At 45.8% G+C, this 12,148-nt stretch overlaps 1 protein-coding gene across 2 annotated transcripts in view; it reads left to right on the top strand.

Annotated features, from left to right (window-relative positions):
- Positions 1-413: 413 nt before the first annotated feature.
- The window catches only part of LOC120821910 (disks large homolog 4), a 49,272-nt gene continuing 37,537 nt past the window's right edge, over positions 414-12,148 (top strand). The window contains exon 1 of one of the 2 annotated variants that reach the window (XM_040181014.2): positions 414-566. In XM_040181014.2, the coding sequence (XP_040036948.1) occupies positions 537-566 (30 nt within the window). In that variant the 5' untranslated portion in view covers positions 414-536. Of the gene's footprint in view, positions 567-9,154; positions 9,310-12,148 lie in introns of those variants that run through there. The other variant, XM_078106763.1, reaches the window with a different exon arrangement.

The raw sequence follows: 12,148 nt of genomic DNA on the forward strand, positions 1-12,148 counted from the left end.
GTGAACCTCCCTCCCCCCCTTTTTTTTTATCCCCCCCACCCCACCTCTGCTCTCCATCTCCATCCTCCCCTTCCTCCATCTCTTTTCATAATCACCCCGTCTTCTCTCTTTCTTTTCAGCCGCTTCTTTCTCACCTTAGAAAGCAAACAAACAGCGGATACACTCTCCCCGTCCCTTTTCTCCTCTCTTTCTCTCTCTCTCTCTCTCCCTCTCCCGCTCTCTCCCTCTCTCATACTAAATTCCCGAGACCACCCTCTCTCCTCTCTCCGCTCCTTCTTTGCTCACTCTCTCTTATTTCCCTGTGGCCCTCCCCCCTCCCTTTTGCACGTTTCCCCCTCCCTCCATCCTCTCTTTCCCTCGCTGGCTCAGTTAGTCAAAGAACAGATTCACGGAAGGAGAGAAAAGGGGGGGGAAAGGCAGGACGAGAGTGAGAGTGCAGGAGTGGGGCAGGCTGGGGAGAGGGGCGTGGGGTCTCAGCCCTCTGTCGTGGGGGGTTGGGGGGGTTGAGATACACCCCGATATTTGTTCAAAGTACCATGGACTGCCTCTGCATTGTGACTACCAAGGTAAGCCTATCTGTTGTTCCTTACTCGAGCTCTGCGCGCGAGAACGAGCGGGAGGCGCCACAGCTGCATGTGAACACAGAAGAAGAAGAAGAAGAAGAAGAAGAAGAAAGGGAAGCACTCATTGTTCTGTCATTGCTCAATTATCAAAGTATTCTTCTGTTTCGGTCTTAGTGATCTGTTTTTTTGGGGGGGTGGGTGGGGGATCTGTCAGGAGAGCGTCACGGTGATCTGGGCTACCTGAGGGTTGCATAGACAGGATGCTCTTTGATGTATCCCCCCCCCCTCCACCCCCTCTCCACCACCCTGTGGATGACTCTCTCCCGCTCTCTCTGCATCTCCCTCTCGATGTCATGCCTCGTGAGTGGATAAACAGTGCCGGATGGAGTAGAAGCCGGGAGAGAGACTGGCGCTTGAGTCGCCGGGTCGCGGGGCTTTGTGTCATGCCGGAGCTGCAGAATATACCGGGTGGAGGGACCACGGGAGGGTATCCTGCATGCTAATCTGCACATACATCTAGCTGCTTTATTTAAACCTCGACCGTAGACGCACGTTTGAAGCCCCCCTCCCTCCCCAGCATCGTGCATCCGCGCACATCTGCCTCTTACACACAGGATATGAGCGACGTGTTATATCATACACATGTGCTCAGCGTCAGCACTACGCTCTGTGGAGGCAGTGCTGGTCATGAAATTGGCTAATAATAAAAAAAAAAGAAAAGAGAATGAATGAAAGGGCTTTCATGTGGCCTGACTCACACTCGTTCACACGGCCTGAATCTGTATCAGACCTACAATGTCACTGTTGGACATACAGATTCAAAAAACTGTGGCAGCTGCACCAGTTTTTTTGGAAGGAAGTGATGACGAAAAGTGGGAAATTGTGCTCACACACACACACAGCAACTCTCACAGCTGTGTGAGGGTAGGGATCATTTGACATTTTAACCTGCACTAAGTGTGTGTAGAGTCGAAGTCGGTGGAGGTGTATTATATAAATTTGGGTCTAACTGTGGCACATTACATTCATTTGCTTATCAACCTCTCAGTTTCCTTGGCAACAGAGATTGATGGTCAGTTAAACATAGATAGGTGGGTGCAGTGAGATGAGCAACATTCACAGTGTGTAAATGTATCATTAAAAAGCATTAACTATAGAACCGTTTACGTGACGTATGTAAATATTTAAGCAGAAAAACTAAATTTCACGACTTTTAATGAGCTAACTTCCGAGCTGTTGAGCTAATGTTGCTGCTACAGGCCTGTTGTGTTAGCCAGCTCGATGCAGTGTGACAAAAGACGAATACGTCGCGGTATCTCTCTGTAAGCCCGGAACACGAGTCCCTCGTGCATCTTATTCTGTTTGAGTGTGACTCACTGGGTTAGCCTGGGGAAATAAAATACGTTAACACTGTAAACCAAAGACCACAGTGGATATTCGCTTCAGAATACATCGCTACCAAAGTGAGAAAGAGACTTGCTGTAAAGCTGGCAAAGAAAACTTCTGCCCAAGCGATTGTGAGACAGATTGTTGTGTTATAAAAGAGAACGTTAAAACGTTAAAAAAGTGAGTAAATGACTGATTGGTAAAACAGGTCTTTGACCAACCAATGTGCTGTTTATTGGCCTCGTGTGGCTTTAAACACACGGGCTCAATGCAATCAGCTGCTGTTCACCCAAAAGTATTAGCAGACTAGCAACTAGGTATTCTCAGTATTGGAGATCCACCCTTCTTAGCAGTGACCAAATTTAACACGTGCACCAGATTGGCCAAAAAATGGTGTATTCCTTTAAATGTGTTATTAAAGTTTAATGGAGTCCGGCTGCATTGCAGGTGGGGAGTATGGCTTGCCTTCACGTAGCAGATGATGATGGGTTAGCAGCTCCCAAACACCCACATGCCGGAGCAGGTTATGTGAACAATGCAGGCCGGTGCAACAAAGTTTCGCTGTGTGGGTGAAGCCGCCCGTGAGTGACAAATATCCGATGACCCGTTATGCAGCACGTTAAGTTAGCCACCGATGGGCTAAATGCCGCTTTGAGTAGCAGCTGGTTGTGCTATTCAACACAATACAAGCTCCTCCACCGATTACAATGGCCACTTTGTTGTTGTTTTTAAAGGAATTTTCAATAGTATGGTAACAAATAGAGCTTTTTTTTGATGGCAATCAAAGCTAAATTACTGCAATTCTGCGAGAAAGAATGAGCACTTAAAATGGGACCAAGAAGGAGTTTATGTTATTTGAATATGATTGTTTTGTTCTTGAGGAAGTATTATTATTATTATTAGTAGTATTGTTTGGAGAAAATATGAAAAAAACAGTCTTCTATCTTCAAAGCTTTGGAAACTTGTGTGACATCATCATCATTTTTCTTGATGTCGTCAATGGCAATGACAATCAATCTTTGGAAAATCGCGTTTACCTACCTACCTCCAAAAACACAAAACGCACTGATGAAATTGTGTTAACCTTGAGCACTAGAAGATGTTCAAAGCCGTTGTAAAGTAAAAACTACTTTACAACGGCCGCGATCGTCTTATGGCATCTTATTTAAAAAAGACACACTCAAATGCTCAAAGGTACATTTATTATTCATTATAGATTTATATTCTATGTCTCCCGAGTGTTGAATTGGACAGACAAACGTCTGCCCTCCCTTTACTAAAATATGAGAAATATATTAGGACTGCAATGATAAAACGATTAGCTGTCAACTATTTAATTAATCTTAATAGTTAATTAATCAATTCACTATTTTGATAATCGATGAACTTGAAGAAAATGATCCAAAATAATCTGATCCCAACTTCTTAAATGTGAATATTAATGACATTAAACCAAATATCTTTGTGTTGATGACAAAACAGGACATTTTGGTCAGTCACCTTCAACGATCAACATTTCTCTGGCATCGTATATACGTTCATTGAGAAAATAATCCAAAAATCAACAATTAAAACAATATTTGCTCAAAAATCGAAATGATAATCAGCTACTTGTGATGGCCATTGCATCACACAGAAGTATTATTACATAACATTAAGAAACCGTATTAAGTAAGTAAGTATTAAGGCATCGGAGCTCGAGGAGACGTCACGGCATTTATATTTGGTGGCGAGCCTGACAATACCTTTGACCTTTGAGTCACAGGACGACCATTTGATCTTTGAGAGGCGAGAACAGAGAGGATGTACAGTAAAGAGCCCTCTTACAGCCAACGAATTCCCCGCGTTCGATAGAAGGACGATGGCAAAAGTGAACGCGTCTCCTGCGAGGAAAGGAGGACACACAGCATGTTCCTGCTAACTCTCGACCGCCTTCCCCCTTCCTCGCTAGTCTCACACTCCTCTGATGATCACTCCTCTCCCCGTTGTCACCCACCGTTCCACTTCTCTGCTCTCACATTTCCAATTCCACATATATATATATATATATATATATATATATATATATATATAATTTTTTGTTCTCTCTGCCTCCTTCACCCCTGTAATCCCTCACTCAGGCCCCTCTTCCATGCTTCCTCTTCCCTTTATCTCATTTTACCTCCTTCTCTCTTCTGCTTGCTCTCCTCTTTCCTGCTCTCTGCTCTCTAGCTTACCTCCTGCCCTCCTCCTCAGCACTTTCAAGGCTTCCCTAGTTAGTGCTCCTTGAAATAAATTATACATTGGACAAGATGTAGTCAAAGTCAGCAGCTTGGTGTGCACATCACTGCCATCGTGTATGGCTTCATACTCCAACATGGACATCCTCTTCCCGGAATGGGTTCTAGTACCCACAATTATTTTGTGCTGCCAGCTGTTCTTACTTTTCCATATATATACGGTTCATGAATATTTATATCTTGTGAGTGCACGCGTGCATTTGAAGGACGAGAAGCGTATTGCTGCTGCATCTCGCTCCAAAATGGAGTTGAGCTAAAAACCTCCGCTCGGCATCCATTCAGCTCCTCGGCGACTCCTTCCACGGCGCCGTACGATGGCGTGTCTCTACGAGTCCGCGACACGCGGCGCAGTCTGCTGTGGAGTAAAGATTAGCGATCCAGCGGAGAGAGCTCATGTGATCTCTGCTCAAGGGCACGAGCTTCCACCACCGGGCCCTTTGTGTGCAGCCACAGAGACACTGATCCTGCCAAGTCGCTCCCGGGGCACAGCGAGCGAAACGTGGGGCTCGGGCCCGATGCCCGATGCCACGGCCGCGCGGCGCCGAGGTCCTCTGCTGTCCGACGGGCGTCCAGCGACGTGGAGGACATAGCAGAGAGGTGTTTGTGTACATAGATCGGTCAAGCATGCTTGGGTGCTCTAAGAAATATCTCAGCCGTGGGTTTCGCGTCGTCCTTTTCAGTCCACATTTTTCACCGCTCACCCACACAATCCACCACTTTCCTGAAAGAAGGACACACACACACATACGTACATCATCAGACCGAACTCGCACACACCGCAGAGCTTCCAGCACAAGTGGCTCCTGCAGCACTGCGAGACTGCAGCTAAGAAGAGGTGCAAGTGCATGTCTTTGAAAACTTGTCAGGTGTGATTAAACCGAAGGTAGAGGCTCGTTGTATGATGCTAATTCGTGCCGCAGCTGTTGAATTCAAGCGGCGTCAACCGTGCGTTGTGTTGTTTAAGAAACGAAACCGTGGACGTTTTGGCAAATTTCAGTGACTCCGAAAATTGAATTTCCGATGTACATGCGTTCATCAGTCAAATTGTTTCATCTTCTTTTGTGTGCAGAGCGGACTTTCATATCTGGGCTCATCCGAGGCCGTCAGTCTCTTTCTATGATAACATGTCTGCAATGCGAGGCCAACCTCTTGCCTCTCAAGTACTTTATGATGCCCACCACCCCCACCAGAAAAGAGGCTCTTAAGAGCTTCTCTTTGTCAAAGGCACACAACACAATCTGTGCTGTCTTCTGCTTCTCTTGCCTCTCAAGTCTCATCCAGTGAGAGAATGAGCAATGCTTAAATCATTTTCTTTTGAAGCTCACCTTGAATACTCAAATACATTCAATGGATGTTTCAGTACGCCGCAATGTGCCGAGGCCACCGGCCCAATCTGTACCTCTATTACCTTTTGGGGGTTTTCACAAAATATTTCATCTTTCGATCTATGAAATGAAAAGGAACGTTTCTGTCTCCTCTTTGTTAATTTAACATCCCGGGAATCTACCGTGGTACGTTCACCTTGTAAACAGCAAAGAACCTACCACCTCTCTAGTGGAAAAACTGAATGAAAAAATCCTCAAATCTTTTTGTTTTTTTCAAATATTTAAAAACAGCCCACTCACTGACGTCACTAGCGTAGCCCCGGCTTACAGGCTCTGCTGCTTAATTTCAGCGTTTTGCCTGTCAGCATCGCTGTCTGCCTTGAAATTGACCATATGACAGGTGACAGATTAGATCCATCGTGGCCTCCTCGGGCCGAGGACTTAGTCGTCTCACATTGAGTGAGGAGGCGAAACATGAGCAGGACCGGGAGCAATACTGTGCTTCACTGCTCCGACACTGATGTACTCAAGAACAAACTGTGGCAGTGATTCTGTAAATAACAACAGCTACATGAACGGCGCTGATGATGTACATTTTAAAGTGGGTAGATTTAATAGAAGAGGTCCTGTGGGCTTCCTTAAGTAGCCAAGGTCAAGGAGGATCAACTGCTCAGGGCCTCTTTAATAAAACTTTATGTCCACACTGCAGGCATTTCATTTAAAAGAGTCTACTAACTGAAAAGATGTTACGTGATCACAGTGTGTTTGTCAACGTGTAGCATTGTGGTGGGACTGGGACGCGCGGGGGCCCGGGGGAGAGAAAGGTGGAACCAAAATGACGGAAAACAAGGACGACAAGGATGGTAGTGATGATATCATCGATATGAATAGCTCTGGCATTAGCCTTGCAAATTGGATCAGGTTTGGTTACAGTGGTGATGATATTTTTCAATAAAGCACACAATGACACCTTGTGGCATGTTGTTAAACTACAGCACTGGAGTCCACGGCAATCCGGCTCAGGGAATCTGTCAGACGTGAGCTCCTCGTGTCCACAAGTCAGCTGGACGCGAGCCTCAGCCCGAGCTTTAGGTACACACATGGTCTGCATTCACTGGGGGTCAAGGCCTTGCGTTTTTCCTCGTTGTTAATCGGAAATGGCCGGATCCTGCACCAGTCATTCATGACAGGTCCCTTGTCACGAACCTCCGCAATGTTCTCATCTAAAATCAAGGTCATAGATTTAGAGGTTTCCAACCTCTTGTTTGGCAAAGAGCAGGAACCTGTATGGAGCAGCTTCATATGCTGAGCATGCTCGTCGCCTACATGTGTGGCTTTGGCACTGACAAAGGAAAAAGTGAAAGAAATTTGAATGAAAAACATGACATGAGCAAGTGAAACGCAGAGAGTTGAAACACACAACGCGCTCACCCTCCACACGGCAACGCAAAAAAAAAAACGTGCTGTGTATTTGTGCAATTTTGTTTGTCTCTGGCTTTTGGTATCTTCATGTTCCTCTTCTAGGTGATGTCAGTTGCCTAGCAACCAAGCAATCAGGGCCGATTGTTGCCATGACAACATGGCAGGGGTATCATCATGGAGAGAATAGAGATGAAAAGAGGGAAGGGAGGGAGGGAAGAGAGGAAAAGAGAGACACGGAGGCAGAGAGAGAGAGAGAGAGAGAGAGAGAGAGAGAGAGAGCCCCGTCATTGAAGGGTGCTGATAATGTGAAGCCCACAGTGTGCAGGTAGGAGGATGACCTCTGTGTAGGCGGCGGCAGAGAATGCTCATGAATGCGGCGAATAGAAAATGAATGTTTGCTTTTTATGCGGCGGGATCCGCGGGTTGCACGGCGCTTGACACTCTCCTACCAGCGCGGGCTTCATTCCAGATGGAAATGTCACGACGTGCTCCAGTTGTCTTTAGTCACAGACAGCGAGGCTGATGCAGAAGCCACAGCTCAGTGTGTCGCTGAAGTCCACGGGGCTTTGGGCCTAACCTCCGCAGGTGTCATAACCCATCCATCACCCGGCAGAAGTCCACTGTAAAGCAGCCCGATGGGGTCATGGTGCATTTACTCTGTTTGTTCCCTCGCTCAACTCTGCTTCACCCTTAATACATCCACGTAGCAGAGAGCATCGGGCCTGAGAGGGCAGGAGCACAAGCTAAGAACCGTCACACCGGTCATGTTGACAGTCAGGCTACCACGTGAATCAGTGGACACAGATTTGTATTCATTGTCCAAAAAACGGACGCGTGGACAGATTAGATGTTATTAATGTAAATATCGATCCAATGTTTCTGAGCTAATTAGCCGACCGGCTGACTGGAAAGAGTGAAAAAAAAACTTTCAGAGAAACTTTCTCAATTTGATTTGATTTCTCAATCATTATAGAAAAGTAAAAAAAAAACCACCCAGCTTATTACCACAGAATTATAATCATATACAGTTAATATCTAACATAAGAAGCTAAGGGTCATCGTGGCGCAGGGGCACCGGGAACCGCAAGGGTGGTCGTTTGACCCCCACCTGCCCCATATCAAAGTGTCCCTGAGCAAGACACCTTACCCCTAATTGCTCCACGGGCAGAAATGTGAAAGCTTAAAAATATAATGTAAGTCGCTTTGGATAAAAGCATCAGCTAAATTAACTGTAATGTGTAATGTAATAATCTAATGTAAAAATGAGACAAGTTCATGAATAGAAATGCAATGTTTTGGTATAAAAATGAAAGGAGATAAAACAAACTTCACATTTTAAAATTATATTTGGCTAAACACCATTTGAGGATACGGAATTTCAATCTTAACACATTGTGGTACAAATGTCTATATATTCATTGTGTTTCAACTTTGAGGCTAACATTCAATTTCAGATCAAAGGCTATAATTTTCAAAGCCTTTAACAAACATTTTGTAACACCTGCTACTTAATTATTTTCATTGATATGACTTGTTAATGCAGATGTACAGTGTTAAGGGGAGAAAGTACCAAATCCAATACATTTTCTTTAATTTCCTGAAGCAGCGTCCAATCAGACTGCATGACAGATATGTCAATGTATGTTTCGTGAGCGGTAGATGACGATAATGAAGTGACACCTCCCAAATAAGAATGCGGTTAAAACAGCAGCAAACAAATAAATATGTAATTATATAATGGTTGCATAACAGAGATATCTGTGTCAAAATTGTCCTCGTGTTAAATCGTCATCATGACATCAGGCCTTTACTTGGTGTGTGTGTGTGTGTCTCAAAGAGGGAGCACACAGCAGCGTTGAAGGAAGCCCGCCGCCGTGTTCACTTCACACGAAAAAGAGAAAAAAAATAATATAGAAGCTTCACTCTCCGTCTCCACGTCTCCTTCGCTCCCCTCCCTCGCTCACCGGCAGGGACAAACATATTTTATGAGTCACGGCTGAAGCGGGCTGCCGGTCCTCTCTATTCAGACCCTTCCCTCTAACGTCAAGATCCATCCAACAACTCTGGCTTCCAGGAAAACTCCCTCTCCTCGTCCTGCTAAAGCCCCCCCCCCTCCCCTTTCCCCTTCCCGCTCTCCCCCCTCCCTCTTTTTTATTTCCCCTTCCCTTTCCCCTGCCTCCCATCTCTCTCCCTCTCTCTCTCTCTCTCTCTCTCTCTCCCTCTCTTTCTCCTCATCCCTCTCCTCCTCTACTGCGGGTGTCTGGGAGGCTGTTTATCCTCTGTCTCTCGCTCATGAAGGGCCGCACTAAGCTCCCTTCCCTCTGCCCGTGTGTGGTAGGTAAATTCACCTCTCCGCTCGCGTCGTTCTTCTGCTTTCCGTCTCTCTGCTGCTGCTGCTGCCTCTGTTTTGCATGTTAGCTTTAAGGGCTGCTAGTCGTTGAGGCAGGCGTCCACATCTGTGCATATTGCATCAAACATGCTCCCATTCTCCTCCACCGTCACAGATTCATCCGACATACGTGTGCGAGGGTTGTTGTTTTTTTGTGGCTCTCCTTGTGCAGGCACTCTGGGTGTTACGTAGGAACATGGCCCGGCACATGTGGGTGTGTGCGTGTGAGACCATGTTTTCGACACGCAGTAGGAGTAAAACTCTGGCAGACTTGTTGATTGAAGCCGCATTATGAAGATTCGTGGATGCGTCGTTCTTATTCTGCGCTTGGAGAAGTTTGGGCTGTGCATATTTGAGTGTGATTCATATTTGAGGGCAGCCGTATCCTTGTGAGGACGCAAGGACACAAGCACAGCGCTTCAAGATGAGGACAATCCTCCAGGGGACGAAAAAAGTGACGTCACTTAACACTTAATGAGACGTCTGTTCCCGTTGAATGATCTTTGGGGGTTACAGGCCGAGGATCCGGCATTAGGGTCAGAGGTGGGAGTCTGGCTTTTTCGTCACAGGTGCAGAGCTAAAAGTACCATCGTGTCTATGTAGCCACACACACTGCGTGATGCTGTGTGTGTTGAATGTAAACACTGAGAAGCCAAAAGAAATCCAGACGTCCTCAAGTCTTCATTAGCAGAGCAAACACAACAAGCTTGTATTGGGCTGGTTCAGTGTGTGTGTCTGTGCATGTGTGTGTCGTCTAAACACGCTAAGCACTGGTTGTTATCCATGTTAGAGCTGTAATTGCAAATGCCAAACGTAAAAACACAACCATTCAGTTTCAGTTTGAATTGCACTTCATCGCTCAACAGATTTATAGCGTAAATTGCCATTGTGATTGAAGTATACAATGCAGTCAATCATTTATACGACAGTGACACTTTCTTTTGTTGTTTTGCCTCTGAGCACCGGTTGGTTTTAAAGTGAAGACAACACAAGTTTCCGCCCGGGTTCCTCTGTAGTTTAGGGATATTTGCATTCACGTCAGATGAAACATGTAGATGTGCCCACATTTTTGGGGCACACAATATCAAAAGATCTGGAGGTGCTTCTAGATGTGCCCAGTGCTATTAGGAAGCTGTTGTTGTCTCCCAACGTCAAGACCAAAGACGTGTCATCATTGTCAGGGAACATGAGGCTGAGCCAAAAACATTTGGATGTCAAAATCCAGGGTTTTCTTGTCAACGCAATCATCTAATGATCGGATTCAGTTTTCACAATCTGTGTTTCCCTGAGGTCCAACAAACCCGTCGAGTGCATTTCCTTACACAAAAGACTTTAGAAAAGCAGCTTTTTAAAAAGGTATTTTGAATCCTAAAAGGAATGTGTATCAACTGCATGTCAGGGACCCTTTTGCACAGAAAGCCACTCTTCAGCGCTACTTCTGAAAAAAATGCCCTTTTATCTTCAGTAACTGTGAATAATCTGTTGGGAGGACCAGTATACCGGATAACAAGAACAGATAAAGAAGACTCATCAGAGACAACCATCAGAACAAGACGACTGGTGTAAAAGCCGCTCGCCACAACAAACCTCAGAAAGGGCCGGTAGGGTTACAGCGTGCAGAGCGATGGAGAGAGGAGACGAGAGGAGACGGAGATCGACCTGTGGCAGAGTGAAGGGAAGGAAAAGAAAGCCAAAGAGCGGAAGGCACGTCATCTGTCAGGCATAGTGGAGGTGATGTCATGGTCCAGCGGAGTCATCTCAGTTCAGGGATAATTTCCATTCCGACGTCGGCGGCAGGGGGAATGTGGAAGTATACAGGAAACGGTGCTCAGACCCCAAATAATGCATCAGAACTAATTGCACAAAACTTTAGCTGAGGGGGATTTAATGCAAACATACAGCGGAGTCTTGCTAGGTATCGCAACACTATACTAGATAATACATTTGATTTGTGCTGTATTCATGCACCCATTGTCTCCTGTTGGTTCTTTCTCCAAAGTCATGTTTCAACATCTCACTATTCTATTGCCATGAAAAGCTTCATTATGAGTTGATGGGCCATGTGATTGGCTGACAGTCTCACGAGTTATATCTCTTGCTGCTTTACTCAATCACATTACAGGATGTTGTCCGTGTTGCCACGAATCTGTTATGAATCATGACGTTGACTCGTCAAGGTATTCACCAGATCTGATAGAGTTCATTATGGATCAGGTATCATTGATCATTCAGGTTAGTTACCAGATAAAAACAGAAGCGATGGCTGTTACGTGGTTCTCCTCCTCTTCTCAATAATTGTAATAAGAGCCTATATTCAACCAAACATTGCCTCTCCAGATAGCACGCTGTGTAATTACAGTGAGCAGTTAATTACTATGTGCTCTTAAGTTACTGCGAGTTGGGTCAACTAAATAAATGCAGTTTCTTCTTCCTTTTGTAAATGGTTCTTCCTCCAGTTTTAAAACCTTTAATCACACACAAACACACACAAACACACAACATTTTCAAATTTGCCCAGCAGCAGAATTTGAAGTAAACCGTGTTTGAGCAGGAGGTAACATGACTCCCTTTCAAATGATGGTGGTGGGCAACTGGCGCGCAGATAGTGCCAGTGGGCTCTACCTGTTGGCCCCCAGTGGCTCTGCTTTTCATCGCGTTGGCTAGAAGCGACCACACGGGCCCCCCCCCTCCCCCCCCCGCTGTGCTCAGTGCGCGCCGAGCCAAGTCAGCGGTGGTCTGAGCCGCTTTGTTGCATTCCAACAGAGGCGGCTCCAAAGAAACTTA

This window comes from Gasterosteus aculeatus, chromosome 7 (assembly GCF_964276395.1).
Source record: "Gasterosteus aculeatus chromosome 7, fGasAcu3.hap1.1, whole genome shotgun sequence".
Classification (NCBI taxonomy): domain Eukaryota; kingdom Metazoa; phylum Chordata; class Actinopteri; order Perciformes; family Gasterosteidae; genus Gasterosteus; species Gasterosteus aculeatus.